Genomic DNA, 22,972 nt, shown 5'->3' on the forward strand with positions numbered 1-22,972 from the left:
TGGGTGGGGTTTTTGGATACACCACACATCCTTCCCTGTCCTAGACTGGCTTCCCAACTCCAGCAGCTTCCTTATTTATTAAATTTGTATGACACCCTTCATCTGAATGTCATAGGACAGTTTGAAATGAAGAAATCCCAAACCTCTCTCCCGTGATCTCATGGAGAAGGCCACGAGGAGAAGGAGCTGCCACCCAGCCCCAAAGGCCTGGCCTGGGCACAGCTTGGCTTGCCTCCCCATGGCTTCCCCTTCCAAGAGGGAGCCTGTCGTGGGGTCACCTGGTTGCACCCCCTCAGAAGTGTGTGCCCAGGGCCAAGGTGCCCCTGCCCCCCATGCTACGTCCCCCATGCTACGAGAGCCAGTGTGGTGTAGTGGTTAAGAGTCTCGTAATCTGGGGAACCGGGTTCGCGTCTCCGCTCCTCCACCTGCAGCTGCTGGGTGACCTTGGGCCAGTCACACTTCTCTGAAGTCTCTCAGCCCCACTCACCCCACAGAGTGTTTGTTGTGGGGGAGGAAGGGAAAGGAGAATGTTAGACGCTTTGAGACTCCTGAAGGGGAGTGATAAAGCAGGATATCAAATCCAAACTACTCTTCTTCTTCTTCTTCTTCTTCTTCTTCTTCTTCTTCTTCTTCTTCTTCTTCTTCTTCTTCTTCTTCTTCTCTGCCATGGAGGGGCTGCTTCTTTGTGGCCCCATCGCTCCTCGCCCTCTCCCTTGCCCCACACAACTTCCTGGGCATCTAGGTCTGTTGGCACTGGCTGGCCTCCTCGCTGGATGCAGGTGGGGAGCCCAGGAGGAGAAGCCCCCTCTCCAGATTCATGTGCTGTGAAGGAGCCCTCCATCAAGAGGCAGGTTTAGGGGAGTACGATTGGTTCGCTTGCACCGGGTGCTGAGCTCAGAGGGCACTGCAGGGGACGCTGCAACAATGATGAGTAACAGAATGCAAGAGGCGTGTGTGCGTGTGTGTGCCAAATTCTGGTGTCGCATAGAGTGCCACAGAAATTTTAAAGCCCAGCGTCCGCCACTTCTCCATCCCAGGAGTTCTTCTGTGCTGTGTCTCCCAGTCTGCAGGGGGAAAGGATCGGGGCCCAAAGACCCAGGGAAAGTATCAGTGAGTGCAGATACTGGATGGTCATTTGTCATGGATACTTTAGTTGTTATTCCTGCCTTGCAGGGGGTTGGACTAGATGATCCCAGGGGGTCCCTTCTAACTCTAGAAGCGTTCAGCAAGCCCAATACAAAAATATTGTCGGTTGCCTTTATCACTTCTGAGGTGCTGACATTAAGGCAGGAGCCGCAACTGAGCATTTATTTGCTTTTGGGACACCGGGATATGTTGCTTCAGGGTGGAGAGCATCTCACTATCTTGTGCATTTTTGCACGTGTGTGTGTGTTTGTGTGTGTTCCAGCTTCCTCAGTGCACTCCTAAATATCTGGCTTGGCTGACAGACAAAGTGGCAGACCCTTTGGTGGCTATGAAGTCCTGGAAATCCAGGACCAATCCGGCCAGGTCCTTAACTGACAAAACATGTCAAGCCAGGTGTGCAAGGAAATGTAGCTGTCTCTTCCCACCCTTAGGACAGGTGGGGTGAGGGACCTCCTAGCCATGACAACAGGTGTGGGGCAGCTAAGGGCAGGACTTCAAAGGAACAACCAGGGGCTTAGACTGGGCTCCCAGTAGCTCCACTGCTGGAGCAAGGTCTGCTCTCTCTTATTTATTTCATAAAACCCACACACTGCTCGGTGGTCAAAACCACCCCTCAAAGCAGTTTACAAAAAGATAAAAAAACCAAGGAAAAATGCATAAGTTTAAAACCGATGAAATGCTTAAATCCACATAAACTTTCAAAGCATCCAGGCAGGCTTCTTGAAACAAGCATATTTATAGCAGGTGCCGGAAAGAGTAGGGGGAAGGTGCCTGCTTGATGTCAAGAGGCAGGGAGTTCCAAAGGGCAGGCGCTGCCACAATAAATGATGACATTCTGAGAAATGTGGAAAATGGGCATGTTGTGGCATCTGGAGCCGTGCCTGTTCTGCCAATCAAAGCAGTTGAGTGGCTGCATGGCGGGGGGGGGGGCGCGGTAAGGCAAAGTCTTAGGTAATCTGGTCCCAAGTTATGAAGGGCTTTCTGTACTAAGAGGAACACCTTGATCTCAGCCTGGTAGTTGATGCAGATCTCTGAGCACAGGGCTCAATCCTGTCAACACCAACTGCAGCTCCAGACTGTGCCACTCAAATTGCAGTGTGGACTAAAGTTGCCTAATCCTCCAGGAGTCCAGGGGCCTTGATGGTTAAGCATCCTTAGTTTCATGCCAGATCTGTCCTTGCACCAGGCCAGCAGCCCCAGACTTGAGAAGTATACGACAAAGTCCTGCTCTGCCCTGTCTTGGTGAGACTGCAGGCTTGTCTTTTGTATTCTGCCACTGCTGGACCCCCCCCCCCAGCCCCCATGGGGCTCTTTGGGAGAAAGGAACTGGGTGAGGTGATTCCCCCACAGCCTCCCTATTTTTCGCACCCTCGGGTTTTCTCTTGCTTCCCCCCCCCCAAGAAATTTTATTAAAGTTTGAAAAAAAATAAATTAAAAAGAATAATATCGAATATCTTTTTATCAAAGATAAGAAAAACTAAATAAAAACGCAAATCAAAAAGGGGGTGGGAGAAAGAAAGTAAAGGGGGAAAGAGGAAAGAAGAATCAGAAGTTTTGTCCTTTTCCCCCAAGTTTTCTCTTTTGAGAGGACTCGTGTCCCCCAAGGGCGTCGGGGTTTCCCCTTTGTTTCTTCCTCGTCCTCTCGTGCGACTACAATCCGAGCCTTAGGAACCGGGTTAATTGTTAGGAGGGAGCGATAAGGGCGGATCTTCTGAGAGACTGAAAGGCGTCTTGCAAAAGTGTCCTGGGAGCGAAATAGGCGAATGATCTGGGCTCCGCAGCGCCCCGTCGTGGCCCAAAGGCAGGCAGGCAGGCAGGCAGGATGGACCAAGCGGCTGCCCGAGTCTCTCTCCGAGGCTGGGCCCTCGCGCGCTTCCTTCAGGTGCGCGGCAAGAGCCACGTGGAATCACGCCAGGACCTGGCGGCTGGAGTTTTCCATTCCTTTTCTCCTGAAGCCGGTGAGATCCGTTTTCTCTCCCTCCCTCTCCAGAACAAGGGGCCCTTTGCTCAAGCGCCCCCACCCACCCCAAGCAGGCCTCCCGCGGTGACAGGTGATGCTGGAAGATTCAGGGCGGGGGAAAGACCGTCCTCTGTGCAAACTGCGGAACTCTCTCCCACAGGAGGCAATGATGGTCACAAACCTGGGGGGGGGGGGTTTGAAAAGAGGGTTGGACGAGTTCATGAAGAAGGAGAGGGCTGTCCTCGGGAAGGCTGTGGACTCCCCTTCCCTGGAGATTTCCCAGCAGAGGTTGGACGGCCATCTGCCGGCGTTGCTTGAGCTGAGATTCCTGCATTCCAGGGGGCTGGACTAGATGACCCTCGGGTCTCTTCCAGCTCTACGGTTCTATTATTCTATCCAGCAGTACTTATGAAGACCATTTGCTGGAAAGCTGCTCTGGCGCTGGAATCCCGCTTGCTGGTTTCCCATCATGGGCATCTAGTTGGCCACTGGGAGAACGGGAAGCTGGGCAACAGGGACCCTTGGGCAAGATCCAGCAAACTTTTTATTATATCATGGATGAGGGGGCTAGAGACACCCCAAAGGTCATCTAGCCCAACCCGCTGCAATGCAGGGATCTCAGCTCAAGCATCCCTGACAGGTGGCCACTCGAGGCCAGCGCGTCCCAGGGAGACCTTTCCCTCCACAGTCAGAGGCATCTGCGCTTCTGATTGCCGGTTGCTGGAAGACCACAGGAGCGGAGAGTTTCTCTTGGGCCGGATCCTGCTTGCTGGCTCGCCCCCCTCCGAGGCCCCTGGGTGGCCCTTGTGAGAAGTGGGTGCTGGACCAGAGGGGGCCCCCTGGCCTGATCCGGCAGCCAGGCTCACGGGAGGTTCTGCTGCGGATGGAGATGGCCTCGGCCGCCCCGTCCGGTGCCAAATCCTCCCCCGGCTTTCGCACCAGCCCCCCGAAGCCCGCGAGGTTCTTGGCAGGCCTGGCGAGGTTGCTGAGCCTCTGCATCTCCCCAGCAACGCGAAAGGCATTATACTGTTCCCATGGAAACTCGGGCAGAAGCATTTGGGAAGGAAGAGGGGAAGGAGGGAAGGAAGCAGCCGTGTGGGTCTTGGCAGCCCCGTCGCGGCGGCGGCGGCGGCGGCGGCGGCGGAGCTTCTTTGTCTCCTCCTGGCCCACACGGACGGCAGGGCAGAGGAGCAGCAGCCCCGGCTCCTGGGGAGGCGCCCTTCGGCGCGCCCGGCCGGCAACTCTCCGCAGCCCCCCAGTCCCGGGCGCCGCTGGCTGCAGGCGGCGGAGGAGCGCCAGAGCATTACCGCGCCTGGCCGGCGAGGCAGGGAGGCACCCACCAGCCCCAGAGCGGACCGGACGAGGACCGGGGCAGCCGGGTAAGTGCCAGTGTGTGTGTGGACGGGGGGGGGGGCGGCCCCGCCGTGGGGACCACCTTCTCCGCAGACTCTCCGCGCCCACGTGCACACGGCGGCCGGGGGCGCGGCCGCAGAAAGGGCCGGCCGAAGCCCGGGGAGGGGCTGTCTCGGGGGAGGGGGGAATGGGTCAGCCATGCGGGGAGGGGGGGCACGGAAGGGCAGCCATTTGCTGGCCCAAAGGGGGGCTTCCGCGGCTGGGCTGCTACTAAGATGTTGCCGCTCCTCTCTCGGAGGAGGCGGCGTCTTGGACTCCCCTGCGGCTCATTTGCTTCTGCCCAAGGTAAACTTGCCTGGAGTGAGTGACCCCCCCCCCGTGCCTTCACCTGCTGCCACCCCAACTCCCCGACACTGGTGTGTGTCTGCTCGGACGCTGGTGTGTGAGGCTGGCAATTGGGAGGATGGGGCGGGTATTATGGATGCCGGAGCTCTTGGCGTCCGGACAGGGCGAGGTTGGCGCTGTGCCCCCCCGCCCCCCCAGCACATTCACAGAGCCTCCTGGGCAGGCTGAGCATCCCCCGCCCTGCTGCAATGGCCAGCCCCACGCAGGACCCCTGCCTGCTCCAACTTCGGCTGGGGGGGGGCAATTTCGTTGGACTGCGGGGGTGGGGGAAAGGGGCGCCCCCCTCTCCTCCCCATGCACCGTGGTTCCAATCCTGGTCCTCTAATGACTGTTAAAGAAGCACGATCCCACTGAGAACATCCATGCCTCTAACAAGTCGTCCACATTGTCTCCAAGCCCCGGGCAGTTTACTGGGAGACCTAACTGTTGAAACCAGACGTGGGCAGGAGCAGCTCAGTTCCCCTTCCCCGTTGTTCCATGGGCTTTGGAAGTCCACAGGGGATGGGCAAAGGCAGGGAAATGAAGCCCTCTAGCAGTTTCTTCCTTGGCCAGAATCTTTTGGATCACCCACCGCAGTCTCCAGCCCCAGCAATATCTGCTTCAGAGTCCAGAACCTCACCTGGCACCTGGTGTTTCCTTGCCAGTGGCATTCTTCTCCCGCGCTGGCAGCCTGCCATCTGATGCCACCAGAGCTAGTGGAGATGGTCACTGCCCCCCTTGAGAGGCAGGGGGAGGAAAGGGGGCTGGGGGAGGGACTTCGGTGGCAGTGGCAAGGACAGAGGGGTCTGCTCCAGGCCCTCTGGTAGATGACGGTAAGCTCTCCCGGCAGCCCCCTTCAGCGCCTCCTGTGTGGGCCCCTGGACCCCCTGCTGGCTGAGGCTGCCCTTTCAGGTACACCTGGCAGTCAGGGGCTCCTGCTCCCCCAACTCTGATTTACCGTGTGTGCATCTCACAACAATATCTGAGCTTGGAGAAGAGCGTGGCTCTGATATGTGCCAAATTGTTGTGCTCCTGAGAGCCACTCGCTCGAGCTTCTCTGCATGAGATTCCTGGCCTTTGGAGACGGACCAGAGTCTGACCCTGGAGGTCAGGCAGAGGTGCTGTGAGGCGTTTCCGGCTTCTGCCTTTGTTTGGGTCAAGCTGCTGCTGTTCCCCCACCCCACCTTGGGGAGACTGGATGTTGAACTCACATTAAACCCCTTTTCCCCTTCATGAGAGGTGAGTTCTTGTCTCCGGGCTCCCAGGCAGCCCAAGGTGATGCAGCTGTGCTTGGCCTCTTAGGAATTCAGTAGGACATTTCTTCAGTGCAGGATGAATCCTTCATGGGAGGCCCAGGGCACAGCCAGGCACCTGAAGCTCTGATCCAGAGAACACATACAGGTCCATGCTTGGCTGGGGAGGCCTCCTCATCCTGTGGCCCCCCCACCCCACCCTTCATCTCCCAGGGGCCAGAGGCATTAATTATGCTGCCTGTTTTATTTATTGGTTTTATAAAACTGTTTCTATGCCGCCTTTCTCTCCAGAAAGCACTAAGAATATTTGTAACCAGTAAAATAACCAGTACATAATAATTAAAACAAAACACACCAGTAAAATATTTATATTATTACTGTGACTAGGATGCTGAAAACTAGCATTATTGGCCTGGGAATGCCTAAACAAATGTGTTTTTAATGCATGCTGGAAGCAGCTAACAGTTAAAAAGGTAAAGGGTAAAGGGACCCCTGACCATTAGGTCCAGTCGTGGCCGACTACGTGGTTGTGGCGCTCATCTCGCTTTACTGGCCGAGGGAGCCAGCGTACAGCTTCTGGGTCATGTGGCCAGCAGGACTAAGCTGCTTCTGGAGAACCACAGCAGCACACGGAAACTGAAGATCTCGGTTGGCCGCTCCCAATGGCTCCATACAGATGCTGAACCACACTGAAAGTATGAAAGTATGTCTTTCATCTGCTCAGCCCCCACCCCTGGGCTTGTGCCCATGAGCCATGTTGGGCCAAGGGGCAAGAGAGCATCTGGTCAGTCAGACCACAGCATGGGGCTTGGCCACACCCTTGGCACAGAACTAAAATTGACCCCATGGAAACTGGACAAGATGGGGGCAGCAGACGCCTCATTGGGGCTTGGATTAACAATAGCGCTCAGGCAGTAGCTGCTGCAGAGACCTGCCCTTCAAAATGCCTTGCCAAATGGTCACAACTGACTTGTGGTTTCTCACTCCTCTGACCCACGGAGGCCCCCCGTTGTGTCCCTGGTGCTCTCTTCTATACAGATTCAAAATACTCCAGAAATGCTGGAGACTGGCAAACAGTAGCTATCTAAGCCCCTTAACCCTGAGAGTAACCCTCAGGAGCATTGCTTCAGATCTGGAATAGCTCAGTGGGTAGAGCATGAGACTCTGAACCCCAGGGTTGTGGGTTTGAGTCTCGTGTTGGGCAAAGGATCCCTGCATTGCAGGGAGTTGGACGAGATGAGTCTTGTGGCCCCTTCCAACTCTACAGTTCTTTTATTATATTATTAAGGAACCGGAAGGAAACCCAGCCCAGAAGGAAGCAGGGGGAGGGGGGCTGTGGCTTGACCTTCTGATCGTTGCCCATTGGAGTGATAAGCTTCATAGAATAATAGAATTGCAGAGTTGGAAGGGTCCCAACAGACAATTAGAACAACTTCCCGCAATGCAGACGTCCGATTCCTAATCAATGCTTGATGACAGTAATGGAGGGCTTAGAAGAGTGAGGGGTCCCTAGAAGGCACCATTGTAGCAGACTGTCCATTTCACTAAAAAAAAAAGGGGAGGGGGCAGAGGAGACCACAGACGCATAAATGATGGAGTTTAGCCCAAGAAGGATGAGAAATAAATGCAAGAAAACTGGTGGATTTTGTCCCTTGGCATCTCTCCAAGGCTGGACAAATGGATGTTTCCCAAGAGAGGCAGTTGTCTTCAGTTTCCAGCATGAGTGGCCAGGGCCCCCTCCCCCTCATCCTTCAGCCATCTCCACTCAAAAGGAGGGTGGGGGCCAGGCAGGAAACAAAAACAAAAGTTGGCCCCTCTCTTCTTTATTATGATGGCATCTTTCCTCAAGAAGGCTAGAGACTCTCTGGATGTGAGATCACAGAATTGTAGAATTGGAAGGGACTCCATTAATCCAACCCCACGCAATGTAGAATTTGCAACTAAAGCATCCATGACAGATGGCTATTTAACCTGTTTTAAAAACTCCAATGAAGAGAGTCCACAACCTCCCGAGTCTGTTCTACTGCGGAATGGCTCTTACCACCAGAAAGTTCTTCCTGATGTTGAGTTGGAAACTCCTCCCTTGTCTGAATCCATTGGTTCAGGTCCTGTTCTCTAGGGCAGGAGAAGACAAGCTAGCTCCGTCTTCCACAGGGCAGCCCTTAAGATACTTGAAGATGGCTATCATAGCTACAATCAGTCTCCTCTTGTCCAGGCTAGACATCCCCAGTTCCCTCAACCGTTCCTCATAAGGCTTGGTTTCTAGACCCTTGATCTCCTCTGCACATGTTCCAGCTTGTCAATAGTCGTCTTAAATTGTGGCACCCAGAGCTTTACACAGTATTCCAGGTGTGGTTCAAGGCAGAATAGAACAGTAATGTGACTTTCCTTGATCTGGATACTATATTTCTGTTGGTGTAGGCTAGAATAACATTACCTTTCTCCCTTCTTGGCTGCTGCTGCATCACACTGTTGACTGACATTAAGCTTCTGGTCCACTAAGGCCCCTAGTTCCTTTTCACATGTACTATTGCCAAGGCAGGTGTCCCTGTGCAGCTGGGTTTTTGTTTTGTTTTGTTTTGTTTTTGCTGTGAACTGAATGTGAGCAAAAGTTTATTATTACTTTTTTATTTTTATTTTTTTAAACTTTTATTTTGCTTTAAACAGGTACATATAAACAGGTACATATAAATATAGACAACCAAAATTACAAAGGAAAATTCCTTAATAGTAATGGGGGGGAAACTACAAAAAAACTACAAAAAAAATATCGAAGTACATGACACAGAACATAAGCAACTATGGGAAAGATAAGAGAAAAGAAAAAGAAAAAGAAAAAGAAAGATGAGCCAAAGCAGGAAAGCTCATCTATTGTACACTTCCGTCAAGCTCACAACAGATCATTATTCTTATCAATTAACTCTATCTGCATTCCAAAGGAATCCCTCATCTTGGTATCAGGGAACATTTCTCTATGCAGTACCTGTGCAGCTGGTCCTTTCTTTTAACTTAGAGCCTTGCATTTGTCCCTATTGAAATTCATTTTGTTAGCTTGGACCCAGTTCTCCAATCTGCTAAAATCTTCTTGGACCCTGATTCTGTGTTCTGTGGCATCAGCTACGCCTCCCAGCTTGATATCATCTGCAGATTGGAAGAGCACCACCTCAATTCATCTGTAAAGGCTTTGAACATCAACGGGCCCAGGACAGAACCCTGTGGCACCCCACTTGCCATTTTTTCCCAGGTTGATGTGAAACCGTTAATGTGTACTCTTCAGGTTCAGTCAGTCAACCAGCTACACCTGACAGTCACCTCATTCAACCCACATTTTACCAGCTCCTCCGCAAGAATATCATGGAGGACTTTGTCAAAAGCCTTACTGAAATCAAGATACACTATGTCCACAGCATTCCCCTGATCCACCAATCCTGAGTGCATGTCTGACTACACTCAGCGCTTCCTCTTGCTGGTTTTATCATGAAACCCAGGAAAGCATGATCACTTCCTCCCAAGTTTCCCAGTATGCCCACTTTGCTGATCAGTTCCTCTCTGTTGATGAGGACCAGGTCCAAGATTTGAACCTTACATTCTTGGCAGAGTTTGAGTCCCAACAGATATTGCAGAAGTTGAAGTCTCCCATGACTACTATATCTCTCTTTTTTAAATGTTTGGTAATCTGCTCTAGGAAGGCGTCATCCAAGTCTGGCTTGGCGGTCTGTAGCAGACACCCACAGGAAAGTCATGGTTGTTTCTCTCTCCGACAATTTCCCCTCCTTCCTTCCTGCTTGGTCTATTCCTTTTGAATAGGTTATACCCCTCAATCATAGTTGCTGGCTCCCTGGGGCTCTGGGTACCCAAGCACACACAAAACTCTCCATGGAGGAGCCAGGCACCCACAAATTTTGGCACCAGGTCCGTGCATGCTGCATGGCACCCATGGCCCTGGGCACCCATGGTCGTGGGGCCAGGCTGGCACTCCTGCCCTCAATTCTTGCTTTCTTGTCGTGAGTCTCATCCCACCATATTTCAGTAATGCCTATTAGGTCATATTTGCCATCCTGTATTAAGAGCTCCAGTTCCTCTTGCTTGTTCCCATACTGTGTGCATTACTATAGAGTCAACTGAAACTGTGAGTCATTCCCTCCAGCTGCTTCCTTCTTGTAGTTTCCTGCCCTTTAGCAGGTTTCTGGAGCACCACTTCAGTTTCCTGTGCATTATCCCCAGTGCCAGGTGTTCTTCTGTCATCTGTAATGCCATCTCCCTCCCTCTCAAGTTCTAGTTGAAACCTCTCCTGAACAGCTTTGCGAGACTCTTGGCGAACACCTTCTTGCCAGCTGCTGTGAGGTGCAGCCCATCTCTTGCCAGAAGGCCTTCCTTGTGGAAGTGGAGACCATGGTCCAAGAAGCCAAACTCTTCCTGAGGACACCATCTGGGGATCCACCAGGAATTGCAAGGGGTGGGAAGAAGAGAGGCCAACAGACCAAGGAGCCCTTTCTTTTCCCCAAAACAAATTAATCAAGCTTCTTCTAAGCCTGGTCCTCCTGGGGGATGAGGAGAACACCAGAAGAACCTGGCTCTAACTGGATCTATCCATCATCATCAGGCCAGCTTCTTGTTCTCATCGTGGCCAACCAGATGCCCCAAAGGGAAGAAGCCCTCAAAGAGAACCAGAGTAGAACAGCCCATTCTCCCCAAGGCAAGGCGGGGGGGGGGGGGGAGAGGAGAGTAGGGAATCTGGGGTTTGCAGCCTACAGTTAGCAAGCAGGCTAAATGAACGAGAGGGGGATTCCCCTGCCCCTGCGCTGTTGCTTGTTGGATCAGGCCAGAGGCTGCAGGGAGACATGGGCTAGAAAACGAGGGCACGTTATCTAGGCTATTCTTTTTCACAATCACATATTTATTATGTCTACCAACAGCTTTGACAATAAGAGCACTTGGAATACTTGCAGCCCCAGTCACAGAAGGCTCTTGCAAGAAAACGTTTAGGTCCATGCATACCTGCATGGCTATTTCCTAACTCTGTGTGTGCACTTATAAGAAGCGATGGGGGGCTCTTCCTTCCCTCCCTCCCTCTCTTCCCCAGGGCCATGTCTGTCTCCCCAGTTGCAAAGAGTGACTGGCTTGCGGCTGCAGTGCTTGTTCCTTCTGAAGGAGCATCCAGGAGGGAGAGAGTTCAAGGTGGGCTGCTCATTGTCCAGCCTTGTCCCCCTCAGTGGCCTCAGAAATGCTGCGGGAGCAGCTGGGCTCCTGCAACCCTTGCAAGGGTGTGTGTGTGTGTGTGTGTGCAAACACACCCATTCCCAAGCAGCCTTTGGGATCCATTGGGAATGTGGGCTGGGATCCATCAGAATCGGACCCCAGAGGTCTTAAAATAAAGCTATTCAAAAGCCGTATCACTCTGAAGAGCCAGATAAATGCAACTGGATGGAAGCTCTGAGGTCTCCAGGTTGAGCCTCTTCCAGCTGAGCAGGGTCCCGGCTGCCACAGCCCCTGCTTTAAAGAAGTTCCCTCTTCTCCAGGAAGCCCTTTCCGGTGAAGGCCACAGGGCTCTCCCGTTCTTTGGGGCCCCTGAGCACAGCTGGAACTTCAAGTGAGTGTCATAAACAGCGCCCCCCTCGGGTTGCTCCTGGCCCATTTGGGAGGAAGCAGCCTTTGGAAGTTCCATGGGGCAGGTTGGTTGGCAGGTGCAAATTACCCCCTCGGGGGGCTCCAAGCTGGCCGCACATGCACCCCTGTCTCCCCAAAGGGGAGGCACAAAGGTGGCCCCCCAGCAGAAGGAGACCCGGCTTGTGGCTCGGGTGAACCTTGCCTCGCTGGGGGTCAGTCGCATATGCGCATATGAGAGGGAGAGACCCTTGCCTCAGCAGGTTGGGGGGGGTGAGTGCCAGGCTGCCTTTGCAGAGACTTGCCCACCCACCCAGGCCCCGACAGGACTCCCCAGGCACAGCACCCGGGGGCCCCTCCCGGACCCCCTCCTGATGCAAAGGATGGGCTTCACCGAGCTGGGGTTTCAGGGGCGCGGGAGAATTTGCCTCAGGCTGGCGGCCTCGGCTCTGCTCCAGGGCCCCCGCCCCGCGAAAAAGACAAACAGGATCAGTAGCCTACACAGACGAAGCAGCAGAGCGAGAGTCGCCTGGCCTCTGGGCGGCTTGGGGGGGGGGGCAAGCTGCTTTTGGGATCTCCGCAGGGATCCTGGACCCACTAGGAGACCCCTTGGGCTAGAGGCGACCCTCGACCCTCTCAGTTCCGTCGCAGGGGACCTCCGAGCTGGCCCTCAGACATCGCCAGGCTCAAGCGGGCGCCCGCAGCAGCTCCTCCCGCCGTCGGGGGTCACGTCCGGCAAGGGCGCTCGCTCGCTTGCTCCCTGGCTCCTGCCCAGAAAACTGCAGAGCCCCCCAACTGAGGCTCGGGCACCCGCGGCGGGAGAAGGCTCGGCAAGCGCGTGCGGAGGGCGCGGGGCTCTTCGCGTTCCTTCCTGCGGCGGCCCCGGCCGGCCAGACGGGAGCCCCGCGCGCCTTCGGCTCCCTCCGTCGGGCCGGCCCCGGTGGCCACGACAGCCGCTCCCTCCCTCCCTCCCTCCCTCCCTCCTCCGCCGACCGCTCTCCGAAGGGGCGGGGAAGCGGCGCGACGTCGGCGGCGCGTCTGGTGCGCGGCGGAGGCGGCTGTCGGAGCCGCGAGGCGGGGAGGGAGAGCTGCGCTCGGCGGCGCGGAAGGAGTTAACACCCGCCCCCTTTCCCTCAGTCCGCTCGGCTGACCTTCACGGCGAGAGGGGAAAAAGGCAGCGCTGCGCATGCGCCCCACGCGCCCCCTCCCCGCCGGGAGGAGCCCGGTAACTGGGGGGGGGGGAGAAGGGGGGTCGGTCAGTGGGAAGCCCCGGGATTCTGGGGGGGAGGGGCCACGGTCCTTTCCTCTCGGCCTTCCTCCCCTCGCTCCGTCCCATAGGGGGCAGGACGAGGAGGGCGACGGGGATCCCCCGGGGGGGTTCCCCACTACCGCAGCCCCTTGGGCAGGGGATCCAGCGGTCGCGCCCCCGGTGAAGAGCCTGCGGGGGAGGGGCTCCCTCGCCTCCCCGCCGCCTCTCCTGGTCCTGGCCGGGAGTGGGGAGACCCGGGGGCAGCCGGGCGCCCTCGTCTGCACGTGTGAACACGCCGCTCCGCCATCACGCATCGGGAGGAAGCCTCCCCCCGCTCGTCCTCCCTCCCTCCCTCCCTCCCTCCTCACGACTCCGCATCGGGCTGCGCCGGGTGCAGAAGGAGCCTCTCCTGGGTACCACGCCCTGCCCGTTACCTGGCAACACTGGCTCTGTTGCCAGGGAGACGCGCACCGGGAGATGCCGGCGGCTCTTCATTCCCTGCCCGCGCCACGCAGGGCAGGACGGGAGAGTGACCGACAGGCGGCGGGGGGGGGGGGGGGAGACGAGGCGACGGTGACGCCTCCGCCGGACGTCTCTGCGAGGAGGGAGCCCAGACCGGCCTCGCAGGGGCCGCTCGACGTGGAGCGGGTGGGGGGCGGCGGGGAAGGACCCGCGACATCCCGTGTGGGGGCCCCGCCGTCTCCCCGGTGTCATGGTTTGCGGGCACTGGGGGAAGAGGGTCTCCCGCGCCGCCCGGCCTTCCCCGCGCCCCTCCTCGCTTCCTCCGCCCCCGTCCAGCCTCCGACGGGTGGGGGGAGGCGGGCTCCTTCCCTCCGCTTCCCTCGGTAGCCGGGCCGCCTGGAGGGTCCCGGGGGATGCGGCCTGGAAGCGGCGCGAGGAGGGGCGCGGCGGCGGCGAGGCGTTGCGCGGCCGCCGGGGACGGGCAGGCGGAGCGGCGGGCGAGGCTGCGCGGGGACGCGGCAAGGAGCGGCGGCGGGCGGCGCTGGGGCTCATCCGGCCTCGGCCGCGGCGCTTCGGCGGAGGAATCCGGCCGTGGGCCGTCGCGGGAGCCCTGCCGGGCCCCCTCCCCCGTCGGCCGGCGGAGCTATTAGAAGTGTGAGCGGAGCGAGCGGAGCGCGCAGCGGGGCTCCGAGGGAAGAAAGACGGAGCGCGCGGGCAGAGTTGCAGGAGGAGGAGGAGGAGGAGGAGGAGAAAGGGAGGACGGAGGCAGAAGGGAAGGCGGCGAGCCCAGGAAGGCAGGAAGGCAGGCGGACAGACGGACCGACGGAGAAGGAGGAGGAGGAGGAGGAGGAGAAGGGGAGGCGGAGCAGTGCAGACCCGACCCCGATGGCCGCAGAGGAAGTCACGGGCGGAGCGCGAAAGGCGACGAAAAGCAAACTTTTTGAGTTTCTGGTCCATGGGGTGGTGAGTGGGGAAAGTTTGCTGGCTGCCCGGCGAGGAGCGGGAAAGCCGGCCTGGGAGGGGGGAGGAGGGGCAGCTCTCGCCCGGGCCCGCGCGTGGGGGGGGGGATACACGCCCCCTCCCCCCAGCACGTGCGCAGGGTCCGGGCCTGGCTCGGAAACAGGTGCGCACAGCGGACCCCAAGGGAGCGGCGAGGGGCCACTTGGGCAGGCGCGGGGGGGGGGGAGGGGCCGGGCTTCGGAGGTATCCCAGGCCCTCGTCTTCAGGCGGGCTTTGCTGGACCCCCGTGGGTGGCACGACCCCCGTGCCAGCCCTGGGCACTGCTCTCTCACGTCGCCAGGCGCGAGGAATCCCTCCTGGCGCGAGGGCTCTCCGGCACCATTGTCTGAAGGCGCTCCTTTTTCGGGAAAGAGGCCGGCGGAGCGGGACGTCTCAGAGGGGCAGGGGGCTTGGGGATCCCTCCTGGGCGCGGGAGGGGGGGAGGAGGAGTGTGGCGAACGCCCCACTGGCCCCCTGTCCATCAAGGGCGCCATGTGGGTGGCAAGGGGTTGGTGATGCCCCCTCCAAGTGCTTTGGACCTTCAGAGTTTCTGGCCTGTAGGTTGGCATCCCAAGTGTGGCTCCCTCTCCCAAAGAGCCCCAGGCAGGATGTGGCCCCCAGCATTGGCTGCCGACTAGGAGGGTCACTGAGCAAAAACCTTGGCTGCTCTGGCTACCAGGCCACCATCCCCAGATAGTTTCCTTGCCCCGTGGCACAACCTGGCAGCTCCCTTTCCCAGACAGGCAGGGTGACCACCTCCAAAAGTCTTCTTCGGAGATCAGCCCAAAGGACCACCCAGCTCAACGTCCTCTTCTCTCAGTGGCCAAGCAGGGGCCCCAGAGGGAAGCCCCCCCCCCCCTGCGCAGGACCTGAGTGCAAGAGATGCATTAAGAGCCTTGCCCTCCCTCTGATATTTGCTTCACACACACCCTTTTAAATCTGCCCAGGTTAGTGGCCTCCACTGCCTCCTGCAGCAGTAAATTCCAGAGTTCAGGGGTGGGCAGGTGGTAGATAGAAGCCTCCTTGCAGAATTATGGGTGAGTTATAGTCGATTGGCCCGTGTTTCTGACTCCCAGTAGCAGCAGTCGGGTGTCAAGGGCCTTAGCTCACTGTGATAGCTCAGTCAGTAGAGCATGAGACTCTTAATCTCAGGGTTGTGGGTTCAAGTCCCAGGTTGGACAAAGGATTCCTGCATTGCAGGGGGTCGAACTAGATGACCCCTGGGGGTCCCTTCCAACACGAGGGCCTGGGATACTTCTATGATTCTAAGAGCACTTGCTTTGTCTGCAGAATATTTCTGGCTCAACCCTAGCAACAGCTCTAGGTAGGGTTAGGGGAGACCCACTTGCCTGAAATCCTCTCAGTGCTGAGCAATAGATGGACCAGTGTTCTGACTCCGTAGAAGCCAATATCCTGTATTTCAAACAACAACCCCCCCTCCCTTTTATGTTGCCAAAATGAAGGAAGCCAGGCAGAAGTGGGCTTTTGTGTGGAAGGACTGTGAACTAAGTTCAGTTCTGGCGCTGAAAGCAAATTCCTAGAACATGCTCAGAGGCACCCTGTCCTTTAATTCTATCTTTGCTTTGCTATCTTGGCTTTGGGGTTCTAGCAAAAAACAAAACTAAAAAACTAGAAACCCCAAGTGGGTCTGACAAGCCTGAAATCTCCCTGCCCCAAACACTTGTGCCTCAGTTGAACCCAGCACTGCTGAGAGTGAATACACCCTTCTTTCTGTCTGTGCTGAGTCTCCCAGCGTTTGGCTTCGTTGGGTGACGCTGCTGGGTTCGAGTGTTGAGGGTGAGAGAGGGCGGCAAGCCTTGCTGTCTCCACCCCAGGCATCTTCTCAGGGAGCCTCTCTGTAGCCTTTCCCCTGCTGTGGGTTCAAGGGGGCTGCTCTCCTGTCCTGAGGTCTCTTCTGCAGGTTCCCTGGAGCATCAGCAGGTGGGTCAGTGTTGGTCTCACAAGCCCTGGTGCTTCTAGGGGATTCCCGGTGGGGAGACGACACCCCTCTGAAGGTGGTGGGCTTTCCTTCTTTGGAGGTCTCTAAGCTGAGGGTCTCTAAGGGACGCGGGTGGCGCTGTGGGTTAAACCACAGAGCCGAGGACTTGTCGATCAGAAGGTTGGCAGTTCGAATCCCTGTGACAGGGTGAGCTCCCGTTGCTCAGTCCCTGCTCCTGGCAACCTAGCAGTTCAAAAGCACATCAAAGTGCAAGTAGATAAATAGGTACCGCTCTGGAGGGAAGGTAAACGGCGTTTCTGTGCGCTGCTCTGGTTCGCCAGAAGTGGCTTAGTCCTGCTGGCCACATGACCCGGAAGCTGTATGCCGGCCCCCTCGGCCAGTAAAGTGAGATGAGCGCCGCAACCCCAGAGTCGGCCACGACTTGACCTAATGGTCAGGGGTCCCTTTACCTTTAAGCTGAGGCTGGATGATGTCCATCTGACCTGGATGCTTTAGCTGTGATTCCTGCATTTTAAGGGGTTGAACTAGATGACCTTCGGAGGTCTCTCCCAAGTCTACAGTTCTTTGATTCTATGAGGAGGTGGTGTGGAGAGTCCTGCCCAACTGGCACAACAGGGTGCAAAGTTTCTGATAGTACTTGGGCAAGAGATTCCCCCCCCCCCCAAGGCAAGAACAGTTGACCTCCTGGCTGACTGAGGCATCTCAGCCTCCCTTCTGGGCAGCTGCAGACAACAACAAAAAGTGCTCCGGCACCCAGCTGCTTCCTGAGGTTCTTCATAAAAATGATCACCAAGATGGAAATGACATGTGCTGTTAATGCGACAGGTTATCTCTCTTCCCTGGGGCAAAGGTAACAATGGCTGCCCTGCGCCCCCCCCCAAGTCCTTCATTCCCTCCTCTCAACCCCATGGCTGAATTTCTTAGATTAGGGCATCTGGCTCACTTGGAATACACTGAACGCGGAAGGGGAAGAAAGAGGGAGGGCTGCAATGTTCGTGAGTGGGAAAGGGCAGACGAAAGAGGCAAGGGCTCTTCCTCATGGCAAAATGGGGCAGGGAGAGGGTTGGTGGTGGAGGAGAAGGGAAGAACGGGCCTTGAAGGGTTTCCTGCCCTGATTGTGGTTGTCTCTTCCTGGTCCTGGCTGGGAATCTCACGCGAGGCTCAGTGGACCCAAGCCTGGCTCAGCAAGGCAGCCTTTCAGCCTTACTGCTCCTGACCCTGGAGCTCAGCGGGTGTTTCAGAAGCACAACAGACAGAAACTGTCTGAGGAAGTCAAAAGGGTGGTGCTCAGAATTCATCACTAATGAGCTGGGTTCAAAACAGATCATGAAGGAGTGTGTGTGTGCGCACACGCGCACGCACACAACGCAAGACACAAGTGAGGGCAACTGATGGGAGCTCAGGGCTCTGTCCTGGCTGAGTCACTTCTGGAAGGCTGTGTCCAGTTCTGAGGAAGGAATTGATCAGTTAGTGTCTGTCAAGGAGAGCAACTGGAATGGTGGAAGCTCTGCAGACCAAGTCCTGTGATGGACAGTGGAAGGAGCTGCAGCAGCAGTTCAGGTCTGGCTTGTGGACTTCCATGGAGACGTCCCTGGAAACCCAGTTCCTGCCTTTACCAGAGAAGGAAGTTCTCCTCTGGCCTGGAGAGCCTCTGTTACAGGGACTAGGGCAGACACTGTTCCAAGCCCAGCTGGGTCCCACCTGGTCTAGCCCTTCATGGCTGCCTCTTGGCCCTTATGTGTAGATTTAAAGTAAATGAAAGAACTTTGCCCTCTTCCCAGGAAGGGGAGGCTCAGCGCATGGCCACCCTTTCCTCTCCCCCTCCCCACAATTGCTGTAGTTTCAGGGGGCTGGGTTAGATGGGCCTTTGGCCTGATCCAGCTGCAGTGCTCGCCTCCTATTCAGGGTGGTGATCAGAAGCTTAAAGGGAGACACAGAGGTGCATTTCCAATACCGGAAGGGCTGGCAGTCACACAGAAGATGGCGCAGGCATGCTCCCTGTTGCTCCTGAGGGCAGGACTAGAACAAAAGGCAGGGCAGTCGGGTGTTTTTGATTTTCCAACTTTCAAATTCCAAAACTGAGGGATGCTAAAAAGTTGTAACATGATTTGGGAAATCAAAATATAGTGTGATTAAATTAATACAACTTAGTTTTGCCTGGTAAGTGAAATGTGTGTAACATTGCGTAGAAATCATAAAAATGGTTGCCAAGTACTTGCAGTTACAGTATATATTAATATTTAGCATTACTTGACATTTTCAAAAGGTAAAATTAAAATTCTTGGGCTTTCCTAAAGCAGTTTGATGTGCTTCTTCATCAAACATAGACTACCAAACTAAATAATGTTAAATCATAAATATAATAGCAGATTTTAGTTCCTCGCACCCAGAAACATTTTAAAGTCCCCTCATCGAAGAAATTTTTTTTTTTAAGTGTCACTCCCAAAATGACAGGCCGTAGTAGCAGGACAAGGCAGGCATCTGCTAGGTCTGTTTGGGGCTGGAGATATTTAAGCAGAGGCTCAAGGACGGGTCAGGTGTCAGGCCTGGGGCAGCTGCCTCCTGCATTGCAGCCTCTTCTGTGGGGCAGGGATTAGATGATCTCCACAGCCTCTTCCGGCTTTGTGATTTCACGAGTATCTGATCCACCTCTTGTGCAGGTTTTGGAAAACCAGGGGGGGGGGGGACAGCTCCATTCAGCACACGCTAGCCTTTAGACTTGGCCTCCCCCACCCCACAGAAATCCTTTCTGCTTCCTCTCATTTTTTTGGAACCAAAACTGGCTCAAAACAATTCATTCCCTTGCAGTCAGGAGAGCCCCTGTGCGCCTGCTCCCATCATCTTTGTGCAGAGGTTCTGGGGCCAAATAGAGAAAACCTTAAACAAACTGAAAGCGTCCCCCCCCCCCGGGATGCAGGAAGGTCTTCCTTAAAGGCGAGGAGCTGGGTGGGAAATGTGCCATGATTTGACTTCCATACTTCACTGGCCGGCCGGCCTCTTGGTCTGACTGACGGGCAGCAGCTGAGTCTCCAGGGGGAGGCGGAGGCCTGGGGGCCAGAGAGACAGCAGCAGGTGGCCCTGAATGTGAGGCATGCTTGCAGGGTCAGTTGCTGCTGGGGGTGGAGATGTTTGGCTGGCTGGGGGGGGGCCTCATCTCCCCCCCCCCCCGTGGTGCAGGGCTTGTGGCCGCAACAGGTGCCCTTGGATGAAAGGACCCCCTGCCTGCCTCACAGCTTCCCCCCCCCCCGGGCTCTCTCCGTACGTTGGAGGGGGGCAAGGATGTGGCTTATATCCTTATGGTGCCGCCCATGAACACGGTGCCTGACGCAGCAGCTAAGGAGAAGAGACAGGTCCCTGCCCCAAGGGGCTTGCAGTCTGAAGGCTGACAGGGCAAGGAGGTGGAGACCAGGACGGTCAAGCCACAGAGGCCGGTTGTGGTGGGCAAGTGGCGCTGCGTGGCCAGGAGGAGTCGTGCTTCCTTTGAAGTTTGGGGTGGGGGAAGATGGCTTTGGAGAAATTGGGTGCAAAAGCCTTCAGGGGCCTGGAGGTGGAAAGGAGAAAGGAGGCCAGCATTAAAGATTATCGATACAAACAGGTATTAAAAGTGTTCAAAGGGTGATTGAAATCAACGGTTTAAAAGAAAGAAAAAGCACATGTAATTTCTCCCTGTCTGCGTAGGGGTGCCTAAACGAAAAAAGTTTTAAACAGGTGCCAAGAAGAGTGCAGTGAAGGTGCACCTGCCTGACGCCAAGTGGCAGGGAGTTCCGTAGTGCAAGTGTGGCCACACTAAAGGATTGGAATGAGCATTATGTGGCACTAGCTACAGCATCAGTTCCACAGACCAAAGCAGTTCATTAGACATATAAAGGCAAGGCAGTCAGTCGCAGAAGTAAACTGGTCCCAAGCTCTTTAGGGCTTCAATTATTTTTAGTCTTTATTTGTTGTCTGCCTTTCACCTTGAGGTCCCAGGGTGGGTTTCAAACAGTGCTATTTGTCTATAAAAAAGAGGTGCCAGAACTCACCAAGAACGCCTCCCCCATTCTCTTATCATGGCAATGGCGCCCACCTGAGAGATGCTGGATCTGAGTTCCGGCAAGTTCTGGCTGGAAAATATCCCTGGTTACAATATCCTAATAGCAGCACCCAGAACTTGGCTTGGAAGCAAATGGGTGACCTGTGCAGGTCTCTGAGCAGAGGAGTTATGCGCTGACAGGGTCTTGCTCCTGTGAAGACTTCCTTGGTCTAAATCCGCTGGGGCAGCTCTTAAACTGCAGGCTCACCCACACTCTGTGGGTCAGCCATGGGGCCACCGACCTCTTCAACAGTCAGAACAACAAGGGTTGCTACTACGTCCCCATGTCCTAAATTTTATTATTAAATTTTATTATTTATACCCCACCATTCTTGCTGGGCTTCCCCAGCCACTCTGGGCGACTCACAGCATATATCAGAACATACTAAAACATCAAACATTAATAACTTCCCTGAACAGGGCTGCCTTCAGATGTCTTCTAAAAGTCAGATAGTTGTTTATTCCTTGCCATCTGATGGGAGGGCGTTCAACAGGGCGGGCGCCACCACCAAGAAGGCCCTCTGTCTGGTTCCCTGTCACCTCACTTCTCTCAAGGAGGGAACCACCAGAAGGCCCTTGGAGCTGGACCTCAGTGTCTGGGCAGAACGATGGGGGTGGAGATGCTCCTTCAGGTATACTGGACCGAGGCCATTTAGGGCTTTAAAGGTCAGCACCAACCCTTTGAATTGTGCTTGGAAACGTACTGGGAACCAATGTAGGTCTTTCAAGACCGGTGTTATGTGGTCTCGGCGGCCGCTCCCAGTCACCAGTCTAGCTGCCGCATTCTGGATTAGTTGTAGTTTCCAGGTCACCTTCAAAGGTAGCCCCACATAGAGCGCATTGCAGTAGTCTAAATCGGAGACAACCAGAGCATGCACCACTCTGGCGAGACAGTCTGTGGGCAGGGAGGGTCTCATCCTGCGTACCAGTTGGAGCTGGTAGACAGCTGCCCTGGACACTGAATGACCAGTAATGGGGCCTTGAGGTCACTGAAGAGAGCTTGATGAAGCGGTCAGCCCAGCATGTGGCAGCTGCGGGAAAAGGCAAATTCCATGCTAGTAATCGGTAGGAAAGGAATTGAAAATAAAATGTCAATACCATGAGGTCATTATAGAAATCTATGGCGAAGCCACATTTGGAATAATGTGAATAGTTCTGGTTGCCTCACCTTAAAAAGGATATTGTGGGGTTGGGAAAGTGTTCAGAAAAGGGCAGCCAGAATGACCAAAGGGGAAGGTTGTCACACTTGGGCTTGCTTTTCTTTTTCTTTAGTTTAGGGAAAAGGCAAACAAGAAATGACATGATAGAAGTTTATAAAATTGTGCCTGGCATGGAGACAGTGGAGACAGGGAAGTTCCCTCTCCTAACACTCAAACTTGTGAAGCTGAATGTTGAAAGATTCCGGATGGATAAAAGAAAGTCCTTTGCACAGCACAGGGTGAAACTGTGGAACTCACTGCCTCAGGAGCCAGCCATTGCTTTGAAAGAGGATTAAATTCATGGAGGAGGAGAGGGCTATCATTGGCTATGAGTCGCCAAGGCTTACCCCCAGGATCAGAGACAAGGATGCTCCTGGGTACCAGTTGAAGAGGCTGTGGGGCTCAGGGCCTGTTTGGGGCACCTAGACAAGGACGCAGGAAGAGCCAGGGACCAAGCAGGTGGCCCTGTAGTCCCGCATCCTGTTCTCTCAGGGCCCAACTGGATAGGCTTTAGGGACCCCGGCGCAACCTCTCTCGCCTCCTGCAACCGGCTTGCAGACGCATCCTGCCTCCAGGTGTGGCAGGAGATGACCTTATGTCCTTTTGACCCAGGAAAGTTGGGCCTCCCCCCTTGCTGCCCTGAGCCTGGATACCTGTCTCTCTCTCCCCCCCCCCCCCCCGCCAGGGGAGAGGACCTGCGCGGGCTCCGATCTGTGTGCTGCCACCTCCTGGAGCAAGCGTTCACCTGTGCCTTTCCCTTCTTTCCTCTTTCCCTCCCTCCAGCGTCCTGGGATGCCATCAGGCGCTCGCATGCCCCACCAGGGGGCTCCAATGGGTCCCCCAGGCCCCCCCTACGTCGGGAGCCCTTCCGTGCGCCCCGGGATGCCCCAGGCCGTGATGGAGCCCACGCGCAAGCGGGCAGCGCCCCAGCAGGCGCAGCAGCAGCAGGCGGCGCAGCAACAAGCGCAGCAGCAGCAGCAGGCGGGGGCCGCCACGCAGAACCGGCCCAGGAGGTGAGTGGAGCCCCGTTACCCTTCCCTGCGGTGCAGGATCCGGCAGCCCTCCGCCCCAGGCGCGCGTGTGTAGACCTGGAACCCGCAGGCTTCCGCTCAGCAACCTGGAGGACGCAGCCTCCCTCTCCGTGGCAGCTCCTCTATCCTCCCGGCGCCCTTTCAGGATCCGACTCGCGTTGCGCAGCTGTCCTCTCGCAGCTCTGCGCAGGGGAGGCGGCCCCCTGGTGGTCGGTAGGGGGGATATGTCCGGCCGATTCCCGCCTCCGCAGAGCCCTTGGCGCTCAGAGAAGCTGGCGGAGCATCGTCACCCCCGCTGTG

General features: G+C 55.9%; 1 protein-coding gene across 4 annotated transcripts in view; it reads left to right on the forward strand.

Moving 5' to 3' along the window:
• The first annotated feature begins 4,125 nt into the window (after positions 1 to 4,125).
• SMARCD3 (SWI/SNF related BAF chromatin remodeling complex subunit D3) overlaps positions 4,126 to 22,972 on the forward strand; it is a 37,064-nt gene continuing 18,217 nt past the window's right edge. Inside the window, exons 1-2 of one of the 4 annotated variants that reach the window (XM_079946841.1) lie at positions 4,126 to 4,485; positions 22,425 to 22,654. In XM_079946841.1, coding sequence (XP_079802967.1) covers positions 4,141 to 4,485; positions 22,425 to 22,654 — 575 coding nt within the window. In that variant the 5' untranslated portion in view covers positions 4,126 to 4,140. Of the gene's footprint in view, positions 4,486 to 12,789; positions 12,926 to 14,088; positions 14,375 to 22,424; positions 22,655 to 22,972 lie in introns of those variants that run through there. The other 3 variants (XM_079946843.1, XM_079946842.1, XM_079946844.1) reach the window with 3 other exon arrangements.

Source organism: Podarcis cretensis (assembly GCF_951804945.1).
Source record: "Podarcis cretensis genome assembly, chromosome: 12".
NCBI classification, from domain to species: domain Eukaryota; kingdom Metazoa; phylum Chordata; class Lepidosauria; order Squamata; family Lacertidae; genus Podarcis; species Podarcis cretensis.